This window comes from Pan paniscus, chromosome 1 (assembly GCF_029289425.2).
Source record: "Pan paniscus chromosome 1, NHGRI_mPanPan1-v2.0_pri, whole genome shotgun sequence".
NCBI lineage: Eukaryota > Metazoa > Chordata > Mammalia > Primates > Hominidae > Pan > Pan paniscus.
The window spans coordinates 82,777,905-82,801,162 of record NC_073249.2 but is presented as its reverse complement, the minus strand read 5'-3'; the positions used below and the strand labels follow the sequence as shown (position 1 = coordinate 82,801,162).

Here is a 23,258-nt window from a genome sequence, read left to right as displayed (position 1 = left end):
CGCGCTGCCGCGGGCTTCCGGGGTCCGCGCAGCGCTCGGCGGCGCATCCGCACGCCCAGGCAGCGCGGCGCGGGGCGAGCGTCTCCCCGCCGCAGAGCCCGCCGCGCGGGGGAGCTCGGCCGCCGCACCGCCTCCCGCGCCTCCGCCCCGCTGCCCGCGCCGCGACTGCCAAAGTTTCTCGGTCACGTGCTGGCCCCCGGCGGCCCAAAGGTCAGCGTGGAGTGATTGAGGCCACGCGGGGAGAGGGGGTCGCTGGGTGGCAGGCAGCGAGAGGCGCGGGGGAGGCCGCCCCGCGGGCCGCGCCGAGCGGGGAGCGACCATCGCGGCTTCTCCCAGGGACGCCCGCGCTCGGGAACCCCGGCGAGAACGCTGGCTGGGGACTCGAGCAGGGGAGCCTGTGTCTGCGGGCAGCCACAGCCAACCTGAACGGGGAGAGAGTGACAGCGGCGAGGGTGGGGGACGACGGGGACTTGGCGTAACTTCTTACAGGACTTAACTAGCAAGTCCTCTAGGCTAGAATGTTCGCTTCTGCAGTACCCCCGCCCCTCTGTCTGGTTTCCTTTTTGACAGTTTAAGGAACCAGGCAAGAGGCTCCGCAGAATTGAAAAAGGTAGGCGGGAATCTCGCGTCATTACTTTTTCCTGTTAAAATATGAGGTAGAATAAGGGCATCCGGCCCTTTAACAGAAAATATGTAAAACCAGAATGAGATAAATGATTATAACGGCTTAAATCCATCCAACACTTTATAGATTCCAGCACGCATTCACATGGATTATTCCTATTTGTCAGACGGATTTGTCTTGTGTCTCAAAATGTATGTGTTGAGAGAGAACTGAGAAATGTATGATTTGCTTAAGAAATATATTTATGAAGCCTCTACTAGGTGCTAAGAACTAAGGTTACAAAGTGGAATGAGATAGACTTCCTGCCCTTAGGAGCCTCATCTTGGGTCGAGGAAAGGGAGGAAGGTCAGACCATTAAAGACATGATACTTATTCCTAGTGAAACGGGGCAAGTGCAATAATGGAGACATAGAGAAAGTGCCTTGGGAACATAGAGGAAGGACTAAGTTAGTCGTGGGTGGGGAGGGGGCACCACGATAAAGGAGGGGTAACATCTGAGCTGGCATTTGCAGAAAGCACAAGATTTGAGCCATTCAAGGATCCCTGGTGGAAAGGGGGCAGGCGAAGGCATTCTGGGCAGAGGAAAGAGACATAGCAGAAAGGTCTCAAGTAGCATCTGAAAACAGAGTGGTGCCAGGCTGGAGGGGAGTTCCTGGAGCAGACAGACTCCACACCTAAGAGTGAATGTGTACACAGACAGGGAGAATATGTATGTGAACATGTGAGAAATGGTAAGAATAGACCCTGGGCAGCCGTCTTTTATGGCTGCCTGACATCTCAATTCCCTTCTTATTCTGAGAAATTCCAACTGCAGAAGCCAGAAAGTCTAGAGCCACCTCCCTGACCATCCCAGCTGGAATGCAGGCCCGGGCCCCTGGCATAGCCAGGCTGACCTCTCCCTCAGAGCTTTTTGATTCTGGAGCAAGTGGTGGATATAAGAAACAAGGACAGCGGAGAATTGATTTTGTCACTGAGGCAGCAGCAGCATCCAGTGTACACGATCAGCTGTGGCAGAGGTCAAGCCACCAGGATGCTCCAAGGTGTGATTTTTGGCTGTGGTCTTGCAGGCTCTCTGGGTTCTAGCCTCTCTTCTACACTTGGCTCTTCACTTCCCCAGCAATTCTTTGAGCCACCCAATATCCTTTCATAAACTCTTTCTTTGCTTATTTTGGCCAGGATGATTTTTTCATGCTATGTACTGCATGAGAGAAATTTGAGGACTATTTCCTTTCATATACAGAAAAATAAAAATATAGGAGGTACCTAACATTTGTGGGTTTCCTTTAGGTTCTAGGCAGAGTTCTACATGTTTAACAAACCTTCTCATTTAACCCTAAAGAGGGAACTTAGGCCCAGAGCATTTAACTAACTTCTCTAAGATCAGGCAACTAGTAAGTGGCAGAGCTAGGATTTGAATCTAACTCTAAAGCATATACTGTTTGCACCACAAAAAGAACATCTACACCAGAAGATTGAGATGATATATTTGTATTATGCTGTGCCATTTACTGCATCTATGTGTGTGTGTCACACAGTGCACAAAAAAGCTTGAATAGTGTTTATTATCTAAGCACACATAACAGTGGCATTTTGGCCAGGTGCAGTGGCTCACACCTGTAATCTCAGCACTTCGGGAAGCTGAGGTGGGCGGATCGCTTGAGCTCAGGAATTTGACCAGCCTGAGTAACATGGTGAAACCCCATCTCTACAAAAAATACAAAAATTAGCCAGGCGTGGTTGTACATACCTGTAGTCCCAGCTACTCTGGAGGCTGAGATGGGAGGACCACTTGAACCTGGGAGGTTGAGGCTGCAGTGAGCTGTGACCACGCTACTGGACTCCAGCCTGGGTGACAGAGTGAGACCCTGTCTCAAAAAATAATGGCATTTTATGCAAAACTTGGACATATGAGCAAGTTTATACATGTGAAAAATGGGAGATGGACTGAGTGAAGGAAGCCTGGATGTGTATATGAAGTGGAACGTGAATGCCCACAGAAATGAACTCATGTCTGCTCAGAGGAGGTGTCTATGTGTAGTTGAATCAGGAGACTTGGAGAAGAGCTTGTGCCACAATGAATCATAGAATGCAGTTGCCTTGTCCATCATCCCAGAAATGTGTTTTCCATGTAGTGCCCTGCATGTCTACTTTATAGCCAGAGAGGTACACATGGTGTATCCTGAATCTTCCTGAGTGAGTGGCGCCCAGGCCATCCTGAAGGGGATGCTAAACTGGAGTGAATCACAATGTGTGCCCCTCCATCACCTTGCACATGTTGTTACCAAGGTGATGAAGGGTTAATATAAATTTTGAAATATATGTAATGATTCAAAACATGTAGCCTAAGGGATGGAGGTGGAAAGAGGATGGGAAAATGGTGTTATTTTGCCATATTGGTGGTGGGTGATGGGATATGGCACCCAGAGTCCCAATGTGGTTTCTGAACTTCCAGTATCAGGATCATATTACTGTGTTTGCTTAAACACAGATTCCCAGGCTCTACTAAGAATAATGAGCTCAGAAACTCCAGGTGGAGCCCATAAATCTGCAGTTTAACCACTTTCCCCAGGTGCTTCCAATGCACAGTAATGTTTAAGAAGCAATACCTATCTTTTTGGTCTCCTGAGAAGCTGTTGAGCTGATGTTTTCTAATGAGCCTTGTATCTGGTTAAGCTCCAGTTGTTCATTCATTCTGACCTAATAGGACAGGACCCCAAATAGATTGATTCATCACAGCCAAGGAAGGGGTCTGGCTCTGCAATACTTCAAACTTTCTACTGCAATGAGACAAACATGTCACAACAATGACCTGTATGGGACCAGAACAAGATTCCCAGGAAGCCACAGCTGGGATTGTATGTGGTGGGGGGACTAACAGGCTGCTTCAGCAAAGCTCTACACTAGAGAACAGAATTAGGACACAGAGAAAAGAGAAGTGAACCACCACAAGGAGACATACTGGTAGCTGGTAGCAACCACATAGTTATAAATATAATGTAGCTGAATCCTCTTTAAAACATGATTTCATTGCAGACACACAGGCATGCATGCACATGAATACTGCTTAACGTGAGTCTGTTTAAAGCACACAGATAAAATCATATTTCTACTTCTCCTCTCTGATCCTGCATTCCAAGAGGAATATATGAAGTATGACTCTGAAACAGATACCATTTTTCTCACGTAAGTTTGGTCCATCTTTTTTTTTCTCTTGCTACCTTTTGGGTTTGTTATCTTTCCCATCCTCCATACCTTCAAAACCACCCTCAATGAATTATAAGTTAAAAAAAAAAACTAAATTAAACCAAGGAACTAAAAAAACTGGAACCCAGAAAACCAAGGAACTAAAAAAACTGGAGACTCTAGGCACCCTATACTGAAAACCAAAAACATTTTCAATCTTGAAGTCTTTTCATGTTGAATAAATTGTTTCATTAAGAAAATGCTTTAAAGAAAGGAAATGCAAGTATACAAATGCATTATGCCAAAACAAAACAAAACAAAATCTGAACTGGCAAGAACAGTGGACACTAGACACCACACTATCTAGAAATTTAAAAAGGTAAAAGCCTGGGATAATGTGTTGAAAATTCCATGTACTTCCAGCAGATTTAATCCAAGAACCTGCAGTCTCAGGCTTCAAATCCAACTGCAGTGGTGCTGGGTGCTGAATTAGGTGATGCTTTGTGTGCCCCAGCCTAAAGCTAGATCCTGCTCAACAGTGGGGGCAGCCCTTGCCTGAATTAGCTCTCTACCAAAGCATTCCCTAAAAAGGTCCATCCAAGGATAATGTGCAGAAGAAAAGAACATAAAAGTATATTTAGAGCTTGGTATCAAATATGAAAAAATACATTTAAAAGGGACAAAGGAAATAAATGAGTAACAATGGTTATCTCTGGGAAGATCATCATTCATTTATATTTTTTCTTTATAATTGTCTTTCTTTCTTTTAGAGACAGGGTCTGACTCTGTCACCCAGACTGGACTGCAATGGTGCCATCGTAGCTCACTGCAACCTTGAACTCCTAGGCTCAATGCTATCCTCCTGCCTCAGCTTCCCAAGTAGCTGGGACTGCAAGTGCATGCCACCATGCCCAGCTAATTTTTAATTTGTATTTTTTTTTTTTTTTTTAGAGACTGCATCTTGCTATGTTGCCCAGTCTGGTCTCAAACTCCTGGGCTCAAGCAATCCTCCAACCTCAGCCTCCCAAAGTGCTGGGATTACAAGTTTGAGCCACTGTGCCCAGCCTATAATTTTCTATACCCTCTAATATTTCTATAATATAGGAAAAGGTGCTGGACAAAAGCTGTGCCCATGCCAAAATTTACTCATTGTGAATTTGTCCTCCAGTCTCTAGGACATCCCTGCAGAAAGGAGAGAAGCAAGGAGAAGGAGTGACAGGTGTTTTGTCAGGCCTGTATCTTCAGCCAGATACAAAGCCCCCACATGTACACCTGCTCTCATTATGTCTCATTCGTGAGCAGTTAATCAAGTTAATTATGAGCAGTTGAGCCCTGGGAGCTTTTACTGACAGTGCAACCTATAATTTCTTTGAAAGTTACAGAGCCAGAGATGAAGGTTACTGCTCTTTTAGGAGCCCTGTCTCCAGTTTTTGCTTTTGTTTCTGTTTTTATTTCATTGTTAGCATCCTTTGGAGACCAGAACAGCATTGACAGCCCCCCAGATGAGCAGCAGAGCAATTCTTATACTAGTGGTCAAGCAGCTTCCTACAGCCAAAAGGCTATAGGAAGAAAGGGTAACTGGCTGCTCTACAGTTTACACGATGAAGCTGCCTTGGGCTCTGGGTCTTGGTGATTTAGCCAGAAGATTGTTTCTCAGAGCTCAGCCCTACACATTCTCCTAAAGGCCTTCTTCCTGGCATAGGTCAAAGACAGAACCTGAGAGAGGGAAATGAGCCAGAAAAAATATGTCATCCGATGACCTCACCCCCAGCAAATGGGCAGGGAAGAGAGCTAGAATGAGAAGGCCAGAACATGGAGCACCATGAAAAGAAACTGCTCAAGCAAGAGAAGTGGCATGTGGGCTTTAAAGACCAGGGTTAGAAAACAGCAGCCCTGACCTTTGTGTTGAAGTAGCAGGGCGAGGATCTCTCATAGAAGTGTTAATTCTGTACTCCTTCCCCAATTCTGAGTAGGTGCCTTTTACATAGAGATGATCAATGTGTACTTGTCTAATTAATTACAAACTGCCCCCAGTGTATTCATCTTCCCTTTTCGTCATCTCTCCTTTTCTTTTCCCTGAATTCATTCATTTATTCCACACATTTATTGAATACTTACTATATTCTAGACACTATGCTATCTAGAAATTAAAAACGAATATGAATTCAAAGATGAATGAATCACAGCCCCTTATGTCAAATAGCTTACATTTGAGTTGTCTCCATGTGTGTAGAGAGGGAGGGAGGGAAGCAAATATGTGGTCTTTATGATGGTGTGACAGGGCCTGTATTAGGACATGTGCCAAATATGGTAGGAAAATTAAGTGGGGGAGGGTCAATTAGTTATCAGTAGTCCTGGTCAGAGATATCTTCATGAAAAGGTGACCCCTGAGCTAAGCTTTAACATCATCTGGACAGAATTTCTAGGGGCAGAAAGGGAGCAGGAGGTAGTACAGATGCACAGGCAATAGGCAGAGGTGAGAATAGGAACTGCTGCCCAGAGCATAGGTTTACAAAAGGCAGAGTCAGCAATAAGGCTGGAAAGGTAGGCTGAGGTTGAACCAAGGGAAACCAGGCTAGCAGATCTGGATGTAATTCCACCGGCAATGTACCATCCATGAGAATTTCTAAGTAGAACAAGATCAGACCTGTGTCCCAACCAAGTTATTCTGGCCACAGGGTGTAGGATGAATTGATGGAGACAGAGACAACAGATTGAGGTCTCTTCCATGGGAGAGCTCATTACAAGAGCTCAAGAAGTAACAAGCACCTAACAAGGGGCAGCACGAAGAGAATGCTAACATCAATTGAGAAAGACATTGCAAGGAGTCACAAGAGGTAGAATTCACATGTATATTGCAAGCAGGAGGAATCAACCAGACATCAGGTTGAGTTACTAAAGATCTGAGAGCACATTCAAACAATGTCTAGATGGTACTCAGAAATGTATCACTTAACTTTGGCAAAGCATCAGGTAATAAACAACCTTGAACATCTAAGATAGATTGGAATGAGTGTTAAGTTGGGATCTCATAGATGTCAAAGTCACTCAAAGGCTGTGTGGCATGTGGAAGTCACTTCACCACTCTAAGCCTCAATTTCCTTTTCTGCAATATGTGGATAATCATGGAATCTATTTCATAGGGTTGTTGTGAAGGGGAGATAAGATAACCCTTGTGGAGTGTTTAGCAGAAAGCTGGATGTAGCTTGCAATGAATGTCACCTATTATTACTACTATTATTATTATTAGCACAGGAGGGAAGATGCACACTGAATAATGTTGGCCTTCACTTAAACTACCATCAGGAAAAAACTCAGCCACATTTTCCAAGAACACTTGTGGTGCTCTTCAGTGGTTTGCATAACACGTACTTGGTTGAAAATCACACCTTATACTTAATTTAAAAAAAAAAAAGTAATAGTCATCCAAATCTCCAGTGGTTTCCCCCAATTTAGACAAAAATCTAAAGTCCTTATGGAGGCCCTGTAAATCCTGTATGATCTGGCCCTACCTCCCTCTCTAATATTCTCTCTACTTTCCCCCTCACTCACTTTACTCCAGCCATGTGACTTACTTTGCTTTTCCTCAAACATACCTGATATGCTCCCACCTCAGAGCTTTTGCACTTGCTATTCTTTCTGCCTGGAATGCTCTTCTCCAGATATCTTCATGGTTTGCTTGCTCTCTTCCTTCTAGTCGTTGCTCAAATTTCATTTCTTCATATAGGGCCTTTAATAACCACCCTAAAATTGTACCCTCTAACTGTTGCTATTCCCTTATCTTACATTATTTTTCTTCATTGGACTTATTGTCCAAAAAGATGTTCTGACATCTTGTTATATACATAATAGTTTATTTATTTATTACCTGGGTTTTTTTCCACTATAAGCTTTTTTCTATTCAACCTATTGTGCTTAAAATAGAGGCTGGTATTCAGTGAGCTCTTAATAAATATCTATTGAATAAATGAACCACTTGCTACTGGAATCACTCCCCTCTCTTGGTTTTCCTGCCTTTCTTCCTACTTTTTCACATGTTCTTCTCAGTCATCTTTACTGGGTCTTCCTTCTCTGGCTTCTAAACGCTAGTGTTCTTCAGGACTCCATCCTGGATCCTTTTTTTCTCTCTCTTCACTCTCTCCTTAGATGATCTCATCTAGTTCATGAATTTAAATACCATCTTTATGTGGCTTACTTCTGGATTCTTTCTCAAGCCCAGAACTCCAGACTTACATGGTCAATTGCCTACTTGACATCTCCACTTGAATATATAGTAGGCATCTCAAAATGAACATGTCCATAATAGAACTCTTGATCCACCCCCTCCACATATTTCAACCCAAACCTGCCACCCTTTAGAATTTCTGAATAGAAAAAAATCAATCTGGTTGGAAAATGGGGAAAGCTGTTCTGTTTATGTAGGACTTAAGTAAAATAGAAAAAAAATCAATTTTATCAAAGAAGGAGAGGAGCAGTGGCTCACACCTGTAATCCCAGCACTTTGAGAGGCTGAGACAGGCAGATCACTTGAGCCCAGAAGTATGAGACCAGTCTGGGCAACATGGCAAAACCCCGTCTCTACAAAAAATACAAAAATTAGCTGGGCATGGTGGCGCACACCTGTAGTCCCAGCTACTCGGGAGGCTGAGGTGGGAGGATCACTTGAGCCCGTGGGACTGAGGCTGCAGTTACCTGTGATTGCGCCACTGCACTCGAACCTGGTTGACAGAATGAGATCCTGTCTCAAAAAAAAAAAAAATGGACCTATGAGGAGAGGAGCAGATAATAGAAATTATTGGGAGCTTTGGACCTTGGACCCTCCTTGGCATTAGCACTGTCTCCCTCTGCCCCAAAGTCCTCCCTATCTTAGTAAAAGCACTAAGTGCCCATGGGTTACTCAAGCCAAAATCCTAGGACTCCTCCTTTTTTCTTACTCCTACAACCAATCCATTAGCTAGTTCTATTTTTCCCAAAATACAATTTGAGCCCAGCCTTTCCTTTCTGTTCGAGGTTGCCATCATCACCCACATGGACTCCTGAAGGAGCCTTCTAACTGGTCTCACCATGCCCATTCTTAATGCTTTGAACCCTTTCTCCAAATAGAAAACATGACATGTTTTTTAAAAACCCTTAAATAGAGTAGATCTCAAGTGTTCTCACCACAAAAAAAGTATAAGTATGTGAAGTACTGCATATGTTAAGTCATTCGATTTAGCCATTCCACAACATATACATATTTCGAAATATGTTGTACACAATAAATATATACTATTTGTATCTGTCAATTAAAAATAAATAAATAAATATAAAATAACCCCCCTAAATGAACAACAATTGTACTTAGAGCAATACTCGAACCCCTTACAATGGTCATGGTCAAGCCGAAATCCCTGTTGATCACTCCAACCTCAGCAGGCACCATTCTTCACCTGACTAGATACAGTACAGCAACACTAACTAGTCTTCCATCTGTTCTGAAGAGACACCCAATTCTTTATCACCTGAGGCTTTTACACATACTGTTCCCTCTGTCTAGAACTCTCTTCTTTCAATTCTTCACATGACTAGCTCTATTCCTTCCATCCTTTCCCATTATAAAAGCCACCTGCTCCTCATAGAGGTTTGCCCTGATCACCCATCTAAAAATTTGGTAGTTAAATCTAGATATGGTTTTTAAAATGTTAAAATATGAAAAAGCCATCTTGCCCAAGGTGGAATAACAGGAAATGAATGTATGCAGTAGCTTGAAACAAAACTGCAATTACTTTTGCACCAACCTAATAAAAAAACTGGTCAAAATATATGAAACAATGTTTCCAAACACTAGACACTGGGGAGTAGAGATGAGTAACCCCTGAAAGAACCACAGCAAACAAGGTGAGCTCTGTGATTGCCACAGGTAGCTGCCTGGAGAGAGTACCGGAATGCAGTATCACAATGGGTTACCTAGGCAGAGCCCAGTGGAGTCTCCTTGAGTTGAGGAGATGGAGGTGGGTGTCAAGGTGCACCACAGTGGATAGAGTTTGCAGGGCAGAGTACCAGAAACAAGGGAACAGCACAATCACCAAAAAAAAAGGCTCTGGAGATATGGTAAGGATCTCCCTTGAAGCCTGAGCTGAATACTGATCAGTGCATGTGTGGGAAAAAACTACACAGAGCCAAAGAAAGAACAACCTGAAAGGATTACAAGTAACCATCCTTGGAATTCACATAGGACTAGAAATAGTTTATATTCCCATCAGCCAAAGTGGAATTTGGCTCCAAATTTTATGGAATATCAAGTACAGTACTCAGAAAGATGTTATATCAGTAGAGGAGAAAATTAGCCTTAAAGATTGCTCTGATCTCAAATAACAAAGCAGAAAAGTAAGCCTAAAAAGAGTGAAAACCAGACTCAAACTGTTTCCAAGTAACAGAACTGTGTCCCAAAACAAAGCCCAAAAATGTTTATAAGAATATAGAAATATGCAGCATTAAACAGGGTAAAATTTACAATGACCAGCATCCAATCAAATATTACCAAGCATACAAAAGAAGCAGGACAACATAATCCATAAGAAGAAAAATCAATCAGTAGAAACAGACCCAGAAATGAAACAGATAATACAATGAGTAGACAAGAATTAATGGTTATTATAATTATATTACATGTTGCAACTGTATTCCATGTTAAACAACGTAAAGGAAGGATAGACTATGTTAAGTAGAGATATGCTTAAAGATTTTTAGATTTTTTAAAAAGACCCAATCAACTTCTAGAGATGAAAATAAACAATCTGATATGAAAAATACACTGGATGGAATTAATGCAGATTAGACATTACAGAATAAAGTATTACTAAACACAAAGACACCAATGGACACTATGCAAAATGAAACAGAGAAAAAAGACTGAAGGAAAAAATGAACAGAGCATCAGTAAACCATGGGCAACTTCAAGCAGTGTAAAGGAGTAGTGAGGAAACTTTAGGGGATGGATATGTTCATTATCTTGATGGCAGTGACGGTTTCACAGGTGTACACGTAAATTTAAATTCAATAAATTATACACTTTAGATATATTGTGTTTATTATAGTTCAGTCATATCTAAATGTTGTTATAAAAAAAAGCAATGTGAAATTAAAATCCCAGATGATACCAACGTGGGAGACAGAAGTGGGACGGTGGTGCGTGGAGTGAGAGAGTCTGAGTGGGAAGAAGTAATAATTTTCTAAGCTGCTTGTCTGTTTGGGAAGAGGGGATGTGAATACCTATTAGCTGTAAAAGTTGTGATAAAAATGTAAGTTTTAAAACAAGTACACTAAAATTTATGGGTAACAGCAGAATGAAGAAAAATAGAATGTATAACTTTAAAACCAGTGGAAGAGAAAGTACAGCAAAAAATACTTATCAATCCAGCTCACGCAGAGAAGGGAAAAATTAGAAACATAATAAACAGGCAAGAAAATAAATTGAACAAAGCTTTTTATTCAAGAAACTAAAAAAAGAAACATAAAACAGCCTGAAGTAGAAACAAGGAATTAATAAACTTAAGGCAGAAAAGTGTGAAAAGGCAAAGAAAAACTGTAAAGTGGATCAATAAAATCAAAAGTGTTTTTTAAAAGATCAATAAAATAAAATTTGGCAAGTATTAAGGAAAAAATCTGGAAGGCATAAATAATTAGGAATGAAAAGGAAGGGGATGTGTGTGTGTGTGTGTGTTTAAAATTACAATCAACTGTTACATTTGTTTTTATGCCAATGTTTTTTAAAGTCAACTTTATTGACTTTAAAATGAAACACACCTATTTTAAGTCCATAGTTTGATGAATTTTGACAAATATATACTACTAATAGCCACCAACACCACAATTAAGATAGAGAACATTTCTGACAACCCAGAAGGTTCCCTGTGTCAGTTCTCAATCTCCCCTCCCCACCTCCTGGCTCCAGGTAATGCTGATCTGATTTTTATAACTACAGTTTTACCTTTTCTCAAGTTCTGTATACATTGAATCACATCCTATGTATACTTTTATGTATGCCTTCTTTCACTCAACAAAATTTCAAAATTCATCCATGTCGAATATCAATAGTTCATTCCTTTTCATTCTTGAGTAGTAGTCTACTAAATGAATGTGCCATAATTTATCAGTTCACCTGTTGATGAACATTTGGGTTGTCCAGCTTGGAGCTCTTATGAATAGTGCTACTCTCAAAATTCATCTACAAGGCTTTGTGGATACATATTTTCATTTTCCTAGAAGAATGGAATTGCTGGGTCCTATGATAAGTATAAGAAACTGTCAAGCAGTTGTCCCACCAATAATGTATGAAAGTTCCAGCTGCTTCAGATCCTTGCCATATTTTATACCAATACACTAGAAAAATCTAAATGAGATAGACACTTTTTCTAGGAAAATATAATTTAAAAATTAGGTGAAGAAAACTAAGAAAACTGAGAAGACTAATAACCATACAAAAGATATTGAAATGGTAGTTAAAGGTGGACGCACCCTCCAAAGATATAAAAGATCAGAGAGTTTTACTAATAAGCTCTACCAACCTGTCAAGGAATAGATAATTCCCGTCTATTATTCTATCTGAACACAACCCTGATACCAATATTTGGTAAAGAAAATACCACAAAATCTATACAGTTCAATATTACTATAATCAAGGAAGCCGAAATTCTATATTATGTTTTTTAAAAAATAAGCAAAGCCTCATGATCAACAATAGTTTATACTAGGAATGGTAGGCTGCATCAACGTTAGAAAACTCTAGCAATATTCTTTATGTTAACAAATTAGGCCAGGCTCAGTGGTTTACGCCTGTAATCCCAGCACTCTGGGAGGCCTAGGCAGGCAGATCCTTGAGCCCAGAAGTGTGAGACCAGCCTGGGCAACATAGGGAGACCTCGTCTCTACAAAAAACAGAAAAATCACCAGGGCCTGGTGGTGTGCACCTGTAGCCCCAACTACTCGGGGGGCTGAGATGGGAGGTCCTACTTGAGCCCAGGAGGTCTAGGCTGCAGTGAGCCGGGATCGTGCCACTGCACTCCAGCCTGGGTGACAGACTGAGACCCTGTCTAAAAAAAAAAAAAAAATTTAAAAGATAAAACCGTGTGATTACCTGAAAAGATTCAGAAATTTAGCAAATTTTCAACTGCCATTCTTGATTTTAAAACATATACATACCCCATATATACATACACTTAGAAAGCTGACCCGAGAAAGGAATTTTCTCTGGGAAACGTAATTAGAAAACCGAGAGAACCAACTAGCACGATGTAAACTAGTATAAGAGATCAGCAGTGTGACTATATACACAGGACCAACACTAAAATCAATAACTTCTCTAGACATCAGTAGTAACCAATTAGAAAATATAATTTTTTAAAAGAAATTTTTCATAAAAACTCATATTGTTAATTAGGAATAAAACTGACAAAAAGGAAACAGTTTTATGAGGAAATCTATAAAACTTTAAGGATATTTTAAATCTCAACCTCTTCCTCTGTTTCCTTCTAACACTTATTTTTGAATGTACTTTTTAAAAATTCGAGTTTTGTTGCTTCACTGGTTTTTGTCATCCTCTCCTCTCATTCGATTGTAAACTTGAGGGCAAGGAAGACCTTAATTGTCATTTTCCTCATACATGTTCCTCAACACTTTTCACAGTGCTTGGCATAAACCTGGCTGGCCCTTTGTACCTGTAAAACGCGGAAACACCCGCAGCTCCTCTTTTTCTCTACCTACTTTGTCGCACATTACGCAATAATGTACAGAAATTGCTCCAGGCCTCCCATGTGACAATGCCTCCGCCTGCCACGCACCCAGTCAATCAGAGCACTTGGCACCTGCGACGGCGCTCTCCCCCCACCTCACCCGCAAGGCGGCACGAGCCGGAATCTTCCAGTCTCAGGCTGTTTGTTCCCCCGCGGGGCAATGCGACTGCGCGTCGCTTCCTGATTGGCTGAGAGTTGCGGGCTGCGTGCGCAGGCGCCTACCTCTGTTACTTAGGGCGGGAGCCCGGCGAGGGCGCCGGTGCTTTGTTCTGTCTGAGGCCAGGAAGTTTGACCGCGCTGCCATGCCGAACCGCAAGCCCAGCCGGAATGCTTACTATTTCTTCGTGCAGGAGAAGATCCCCGAACTACGGCGACGAGGCCTGCCTGTGGCTCGCGTTGCTGATGCCATCCCTTACTGCTCCGCAGACTGGGCGGTAAGGCTGGAGCGGAGTGAGAGGGCTGGGCCGGGCAGTTGGGCAAGCCGGAGGGTGAGGCGGGAGGGCAGAAGGCCTCGAGGAGGTCAGGCGGCTTGGCCCTGCCAGAGGAAGAGGAAGGCCCCCGTTTGTGGCCCTGGGCAAACCGACACCAGAACCACCTCCCTGTAATGCCCCAGCATCTGCCTGCGGGCCCTAGAGCACGGGATCCTCACGGCTGTTTCTCTTCTTTGCCCCTTCAATCCCCAAAAGCTTCTGAGGGAGGAAGAAAAGGAGAAATACGCAGAAATGGCTCGAGAATGGAAGGCCGCTCAGGGAAAGGACTCTGGGCCCTCAGAGAAGCAGGTAAACTTAACGAGAGAAGAGCCGCCATCTGCCTGGCACATAGGCATATTCAGTAAAGGCTGGATGAGTGAATGAGTGAATGTCAAGGGTAGACTGCTTTGGGGGTTCGGTTAGTGCGAAGACGACGTTCTTCTTTTCCCCTGGTGTCAGAATGCCTGTTAAAAAAAACCAACAGCCTCCACAACTAGGACATGCACACATTGGTGTAATTTGATGGTGAAAGGCCTGGGGAATTCCTGTTAGGAAACCTGTAGACAATACGCTTTGATCGGTAATGGGAGTGTAACATCTAGGGGTTGTACTAGATGACATCAAGGTGTCCCTTTCAACTCTTCTGTGATTAATGAGCCTTGGTGGGGGGTGGGGGGTGGGCAGTGGGGGCTTAAAAGTAGTTTAGACCATTCTGCCTTTTTTTCTTTAGCAAAATATACCATTCTTTTAAAAATGACACCTGAAACAAAGCCAGCTGCTGTGTTTAAAATATTGAAATAACAAGACTTGGATTAGTTGGTGTATGTGTGTATGTTTTACAAGAGTTGAATAGGCTGGGCACGGTGGCTCACGTCTGTAATCCCAGCACTTTGGGAGGCGGAGGTGAGCGGATCACTTGAGGTCAGGAGTTTGAGACCAGCCTGGCCAACATGGGGAAACCCCAACTCTACTAAAAGTAAAAAATAAAAAAAGCTGGGTGTGATGGCAGACGCCCGTGGTCCCAGCTACTCAGGAGGCTGAGGTGGGAGAATCGCTTGAACCCGGGAGGCAGAGGTTGTAGTGAATCGAGATTGCGCCACTGCACTCCAGCCTGTGCGAAAGAGCAAAACTCTGTATCAAAAAAAAGAAAAAAAAAAGTTGAATGAAGTTTATTTGGGTAAATTTCTGTGTAGTAGAATGTTAAAGTACTAAATAAAATTTGTTTTCTTGTTGATTTGTATCAGGAAAGTGCAAGGTAATTGTTGGTGCTACCCTACCCTTTGTTTTTTCCATTCTTACATGGTAAAATTCCATTCTTAAACTGTCAACATTGGATTGAAATTCAAGAGATAGTTTTATTTTGTGGATTTATGAGTAGAAGCTCAGTTGAGCTTGTACTTATACTTGCAAGCCTTATTCTTACAAGATATCTCTCCTCAAAACTTAAGCTATGGTGTATGTGTACCTCATGTGAGACTTGGAGACAACATAATCTGGTTTTGACTTTAAGTGAAAAACAAGCAACATTAGAGTACTTTGGGGCATAGTGTGCTTTTGGCCACTGGCCTGGCATGTAGTAGGTGGCTCAGTATGATTACCTTGGATAATCAGTAGTGGGCAAAATGGCTTTCAGTAGTAGTGGCATTGGTTATTTACCACTCCCCTTCTGATTCAGAATATTTATAATTTGTTATTCTGCCTTTGGGTGTTGGTATTATTGACAGATATATTTATTCACTGGATTCATTGACCTTGGTAATCTATAGGCTGTTTTGCAGTTATTTAGCTAAATTTTAATGTATGGTCTAAAGTGCCCAGCAAGAGTTTATGTGGCCAATCATTCTCTTCCTCTTTAGAAACCTGTTTTCACACCACTGAGGAGGCCAGGCATGCTTGTACCAAAGCAGAATGTTTCACCTCCAGATATGTCAACTTTGTCTTTAAAAGGTGATCAAGGTAGAGTAATCCTGAAATATTTTGCTTAGATAAATTTGAGTGCCCAAAACACTATATTTGTCAGTAAAAATATTTTCTGTTCATTTTGATCCTCCGTTTCAAAGTAAATAACTGCAAGTGTTAAATATTGTGGTACTGACATTATAAAAGATTAGGTAATTTGTTGAAATAAAATAGGAGAGTGGTTTTTTTTTTTTAACAAAAATCTGTTCTCTGTTTCTACCACTTTATATGTTGTTAAACATAGGTATTTTTTAGACTTGTTTATAATTGGACACTTAAATATACTTAAGTTAAAAACAAAAGTAAACAGGTGGAAGAACGTTTTCAGATCTGTTCTACAGTGTGATGACTATGTTAATGTATGTTTCAAAATTGGTAAGAGTAGGTTTTACATATTCACACCACAAAAAGGTGATGGATATGTTAATGAGCTTGATTTAATCATTCCACAATGTATACATGTATCAAAACTACATTGTACCTCATAAATATGTATATAATTATTATTTGTCAATTAAGAATAAAATATTTAAAAATCCTGGGTGGTGGAGGGGGCTTATAAAGATACAAATGAATTATGGAACTTGCCAAGAAGAGAACATAGTTAATAAGGGTTGTTGCTATTCCTTCTGGCTGTTTTTATTGTGTTCTGCCTTTGTTGAACACTGATAAACTTTTAACAGTCTTAAATGTGTCCAGTCTTGGTAAATAACACTTCACACATTCTCACATTCCTTTATTCCTTTAGAGGATTTATAGGTGGTCTTATATATATTGGTAAAAAGTGAAAAAAGAATGAACTAAATTGTTCATAGTTTATATTACAATCTTTCTACATTGATTCTGCTCAGCTTCGTTTCCCAGACCTATATATTTGTTGAATATGGGTCACTGCTCTGTGTCATTCCTGAGATTCAGGGCTTATCTATGGCCGAATTATGTAGAGCTGGCTGCAAGTTGGAATAATTTTGTTGCTTCATGCAAAGAGTGGTTACTTTAATCCTTGATAATTGTAATTATAAGAATTTTGATTTCTTTATTTGGTACGGCTGATTGGTTTTCTCTTTTCCAGCTCATTTAGGAATATAGGAACAGAAAGAAAATTGTTCTAAAACATTTTTTCCCTTCAACTAAAGAGGCTTTTGTGGAAGAGGTAAATTTGAGACATTCATTTATTCATTTTATCTTACAATTTTTTTTTAGCTCTCCTTGGAGGCATTTTTTATTTTTTGAACATTTTTAGCCATGGCGAGCTACCTCCTCATTGTGAACAGCGCTTCCTCCCTTGTGAAATTGGCTGTGTTAAGTATTCTCTCCAAGAAGGTATTATGGCAGATTTCCACAGTTTTATAAATCCTGGTAAGTAGTCAGAGTAGATGCTAGATCTTAAACGTGTATGGTTTTTTTTTTTTAAATCTTGACTTTATTTGATAATAGTACTTTTTCTTACAAGCTCATGTACAGCTGTGTTGTTAATGTAACAAGACTTCATAATGCTTATTGAAAAACTGTTAGGAATTAGGTGTTGACAAAGGGTTTTTTGGTTTAGGCTTTTAACCTCAAGTTACCATTAAAATCAGATGGATAGACTATCTGAACAATTCATAGCCTGCTATTCACCTACCTATGGCCTTACATCTTGGGATTTTCTAAAAGCCGTGTATGCCATGGTCTTTTCTTTCTCTACCTCATCCTTCACCTCAGTGGTGACTAGCTTTTTAAGCTGCTATTGCTTTGTAGCCTTGAAGAAATTACTTCACCCCTCTGAACCTATTAGCTCATCTGTAAAGTGGGGATAATATCTATTGGAGGATTGTTCTAAGGAATAGATGACAAATATGGAAATAGCCTAATACTTAATCAGCTCTCAGATATTATCAGCATCTCTTCTTCCTACTGTTCCATCCCATTAAAAAGCAAGGTAGGTATGAAGACATAGGATTTGATACCCTTGAAGGTAAGTAGGAAAAATATATAGGGAGAAGAGATTGGGGACATGACTTCATTTTTAGTTTTGTCAATTATCAATTACTTTAAAATTAATTAGGACATCCCAGCACTTTTTCCTCATTTTTAGATGACAGAAAAGCTAATCATCCTACTCACACTTGTGAGTGTTGCTACTTAGGACAAGTCAAAGAGCTGCTTTTCCCCACATAGGTTGTAAAATATTAAAAAGATAGAATTTGGGGACTGTTTTTCCTCTGAGAAACGCATATACACCTTGCTGTATCAACGCCCTTATGACCCCCTGAGGCCCATTCATGGACGTGGAGCTAAGACTCTTTTGACACATGCTTTCTTTATCTAGCATTTCTTTCTCTGTAAGGAGTAACTTACTTTTAAAAGTAGCTTAGACAGTATACCAAATTCTTTAACAGTTTTCATACCTTTGGTTAAAAATAAACCCTATAAAAGTTTAATCTTTTGTATTTTCATGTAATAAAAATTACCTTTCTGTGTGATAACTTGGTCATCTTGTAGAGTATTACTGTAGCACTAGAGAACTTTAAAATTTCTGCTTCTCAACAAGATATTGTGTATTACAGGTGAAATTCCACGAGGATTTCGATTTCATTGTCAGGCTGCAAGTAAGTATAAAGGAATGGGGTAGGATTTGTGACTTGAATCTATTCATACCTGGTTAGACTTATTCCTTTTACACACAAACTATAAAATAAGAGGAAAATAACTTTAGGTTATTGTTAGAGAATCTGCATAGATGTGATAGATGGTGTCTGTGATCTTTAAATTTTTTATAGACTGATAGTATACTGTCCCTTTTCTTTTCAGGGAATTGTTTTATTTTCTGTATATATCCTTTGACCTCAAGGTCGGCTGTTCTTAGTGGCTGGGTACTTAGGAAAACCTTTTAAGAGGTCTCAGATTATCTAGATTTAGGACTGTTTTCAGGGACATCCATTTCAATTGTGTTTTATAAGTTAATACTTCAAAAATAAAGAGTTCTGAATTTTTTAGATGAGGAAAACAGTTTTCTAAGTATTTTGCAACCAAAGGGCATGACTGTGTATATCTAAGCCCTTGAACTAAACCCTTTTTCTGGGAATTAGGTTTTAAGTGATTTTCTGCTTAAATAGAATGAAAATCGGAATAGGTTTATTTTTAAATGTATATTAAAAGTGTCAGTGCATAGGGACTATTTAATGATTCCTGTCTGTAAGGTAATTTTTTTTTTTTTTTTTTTTTGAGATGGAGCCTTGCTCTGTCACCAGGCTGGAGTGGAGGGGCGTGATCTCGGCTCACTGCAATCTCTGCCTCCTTGGTTCAAGCAATTCTTCTGTCTCAGCCTCCGGAGTGGCTGGGACTACAGGCACATGCCACGGTGCCCAGCTAATTTTTATATTTTTGGCAGAGACAGGGTTTCACGATGTTGGCCAGGATGGTCTCGATTTATTGACCTTGTGATCCGCCCACATCGGTCTCCCAAAAGTGCTGGGATTACAGGCAATGAGCCACCGTGCCCACCCAGTAATTTTTTTTTTTTTTTTTTTTTTTTTTTTTTTGCTTAAAAACGTGGACAGCTAGCCTCTAGAAGTGTTTGAAATTAAAAATAAGTTTTTCAAATCTGCCACAACCAGCAGCTATAATACTTACAACACTGTTCTTTATAAATGAACATATTTTGGACTTATATTTGGTTGTATATTTTGAATTCTTAATATGTACTAATTCATTATTTGTTTGACTGGAATCAGGGCTGTAGGCTATGGAATAAGAAATGTAAGGGAGAATTGTCCTAGTAGTTCCTTTTTTGTTTTTTTTTGGAGACAGAGTTATGCTCTTGTTGCCCAGGCTGGAGTGTAATGGCACGATCTAGGCTCACTGCAACCTCCGCCTCCTGGGTTCAAGCAATTCTCCTGCCTCGCCTTCCAAGCAGCTGGGATTACAGGCATGCACCACCACACCTGGCTACTTTTGTATTTTTTGTAGAGAGGGGGTTTCTCCATGTTGATCAGGCTGGTCTCAAAACTCCTGACCTCAGGTGATCTGCCCGCCTTAGGCTCTCAAAGTGCTGGGATTACAGGCGTGAGCCACCGTGCCTGGCAATAGTTCCTTCTTATATAGCTTTGAATGGAAAGTAATTACAATATGGAAGAAAAATTCTGTACTTGCTTTAAAGTGTGTACATAGCTAATATCCCCAACTGTTACATCATCTGAGGTTATTGAACTAGATGGCAGTTAAAAAAAAATTAAAAAAATTAAAAAAAATGGAAACTTAGCCGGTGAATTAATTTTCAAGTTTTACTTAGACTCTGTTTCAGGTTTATTCATCTGTTAAATGCATTGGAATCCCTACTATGTGCCAGACATTCATTTCTGAGACTGTCACTGGCTTACTGTTCCTTTGCTATTTTGATTCTGTTAAATCCTTCTTAAAAATCTATTTTTGACGACCTATTTTTACAGCCTTTTCAAATTAATCAGATTAACAGAAAGCATGGTTCTTTAAAAAAATCTATTAAAGATTCTAGAAATGTTTTCTTAATTTATTTTTCAACCTAGTCGAAACTGAGTACAATGTTTCTCATTCAAGGAAACTTAAAATGTTTGGAGCTTACCAATTTGAGTGTGTCTTAAATTGCCAATTTGATAATCCCGGGAAATGTGCCAATTAAATAAGATAAAAATGACTATTAGAGTCACACCTGTCACCATAATAACTAAAAATGCCTATGCTAATGTAATTGAGCTGATTTGGAGGAGACCATGTTTTGTATAGTAACACACTGGAACAAATTTACATGTGGATGTGAAGAATTTGAGTGGTATTTAAGGAACATGCATATGGATCTCTCAAATACTCCTGTGCTGTCTGATCTTTTTTGAACTATGAGTGAGAGTATAGGAGGTCCTGGTGCTTCTCCCTCCCCACTTTAACCAGATGAGCTCTGCTTCTCTCCATTTTACTGGTTAATGATTTTTCTTGAGAGAAATTCTGCTTTAAAACATCAAAATTTTGAAAATTGCTTTCAGCTTCCTATACAAAAGGTCCATCAGCTTTTCAAAGGAAGCTTCTACACACAGAACAGATTATAACATTTATTTAAGGTATAAAGAACATTAATAAAAAAGCACCCACAAGTCAACTGAAAAAATAGCACATTTCCAGTGCCATTGAAAGTCCCTGTATCTCTCCCTGATGGCATTCCCTTCCCTCTTTATGAGAAAACTACGATTCTGAATTTTGCGTTTGAATTTTGTGTATTTCTTTTCTGAATAGTTTTACTACATGTACATATTTGTTTAAATGATGTGTTTAATTTTACTTGTTTCAACGTTTATGTAATTAACATATTGTATGTTTCAGGGTGCCCAATCTTTGGGCTCCCGTGGGCCACATTTTTTCTTTTTTTAAGACGGAGTCTTGCTCCCTCGCCCAGGCTGGAGTGCAGTGGCACGATCTCAGCTCACTGCAACCTCCGCCTCCCAGGTTCAAGTGATTCTCCTGCCTCAGCCTCCTGAGTAGCTGGGATTACAGGTGTGCATCACCATGCCCGGCTAATTTTTTGTATCTTTAGTAGAGACAGGGTTTCACCATGTTGGCCAGGCTGGTCTTGAACTCCTGACCTCATGATCTGCCCGCCTCGGTCTCCCAACGTGCTGGGCTTACAGGCATGAGCCACCACGCCTGGCCCCCCCTGGGCCACATTGGAAGAAGAATTGCCTTGGGCCACACATAAAATACACTAACACTAATAATAACTGTTGAGCTAAACAAACAAAAATCACAAAAAAATCTTGTAATGTTTTAAGAAAGTTTATGAATTTGTATTCGGTTGCATTCAAAGCTGTCCTGGGCCGCATGAGGCCTGCATGCCGCGGGTTGTACAAGCGTGATATATATATTTCCTTTCCTGTGTTTTTTAACTCAGTATCTTTCACTCGTTTTCTGTTGAATCGTTTTTTTCTTACTGATTTGAGGAAGTTTATCTTATCTGCTGATGGATTTTTAAAAATTGTGTGCAGATACCTGTTTTCAGTTTGTGTCTTGTATTTTTTACTCTCTTTATGGTGTCTTTTAATGAACAGACTTTTTAAACATTTTTTGATTTTTAGAGATGGGGTCTTGCTTTATTGCCCAGGCTGGAGCATGATGGCTGTTCACAGATGCAGTCGTAGCTCACTGCAGGCTTGAATTCCTGGGCTTAAGTGATCCTCCTGCCTCACTCTCCTGAGTAGCTGGAACTTGAGGCATGCACAACTGTGCCAGCTTGTTTTTATTTTTAATTTGGTAAATGTGTCGATATTTTTTATCATTTATGGGGTTTTGTGTCTTATTCAAGAATTCTTTACCCCAAGGTTGTGAAAATAATCTCTATTTCTAAAAATTATAGAGCTTTATTTTTTGTATTCAAGTTGTTATTCTACCTGGAATTGACTTGTGTATAGTATGAGGGAGAGATTCACTTTAATTTTTAACCATGTGGATAATCATTTATCACAGCATCATTTATTGAATAATCAATTTGTACCCCAATATGTAGTGCCACCTGTATCATATCATGTTTCTGTTTGTGTGTAGGAGGATCTTTTGTTCTCTTTATTTTGTTCTGTTCTACTTTTTTGCTGTCAATATCATATTCTTAAACACAGTAGTTTGATGATATAGATAAGCCCCCGACCTCATTCTTTTGGAATATCATGGCTGCTTTGACCCTTTGTTCTTCCATACACTATTTAGAATCAGTTCTTCATGTTTTACATTAGGTCATTTTGGAGAAAACTGGTATCTTCATTATATTGAATCTTTATATTTGTAAACATGGGGCTTCCCTCTTATTTTTTAGATCCGTAATGTCTTTCAATAAAATTTTATAATTTTCTCCATTAACAATCTGAATATCATTTGTTAAATTTATAGTTTATCATGCCTTTTGTTGCTGTTACAAATGATATCCCTTGAAATTATATTTTCTAATTGTTTACTTTTATATTTTGGTTTTGTCCCACCCATTGGTAAACTCTTGAGTTTTTAGCAAATTACTTAATCATATCTGTTAAATCACTTTGTTCTTTCTAATCTACATATCTTCATTTAAAATTTTTAAAATTTGCTTTGTCTTAGTATGCTGACCAGTACCTCTAGTTTCTAGTGTTTCGCCAGTGAGTATGCTATTTGCTGTAGTTTCTTCTTTCTCTCCCCACCCCCGTTTTTGGTGTGTGCTCTTTATCAGGATAAAGATGTTTCCCTCTACATGCACACCTTGTTTTATTGCATTTCACTTTA

General features: G+C 40.1%; 1 protein-coding gene across 11 annotated transcripts in view; it reads left to right on the top strand.

Moving 5' to 3' along the window:
* The window catches only part of MAEL (maelstrom spermatogenic transposon silencer), a 100,902-nt gene that overhangs the window by 54,146 nt on the left and 23,498 nt on the right, over positions 1-23,258 (top strand). Inside the window, exons 1-8 of one of the 11 annotated variants that reach the window (XM_034939581.3) lie at positions 162-610; positions 1,425-1,665; positions 3,763-3,808; positions 13,929-14,012; positions 14,265-14,357; positions 15,905-16,004; positions 17,211-17,366; positions 18,557-18,598. In XM_034939581.3, the coding sequence (XP_034795472.1) occupies positions 14,301-14,357; positions 15,905-16,004; positions 17,211-17,366; positions 18,557-18,598 (355 nt within the window). In that variant the 5' untranslated portion in view covers positions 162-610; positions 1,425-1,665; positions 3,763-3,808; positions 13,929-14,012; positions 14,265-14,300. The other 10 variants (XM_034939569.3, XM_034939595.3, XM_034939586.3 and 7 more) reach the window with 10 other exon arrangements.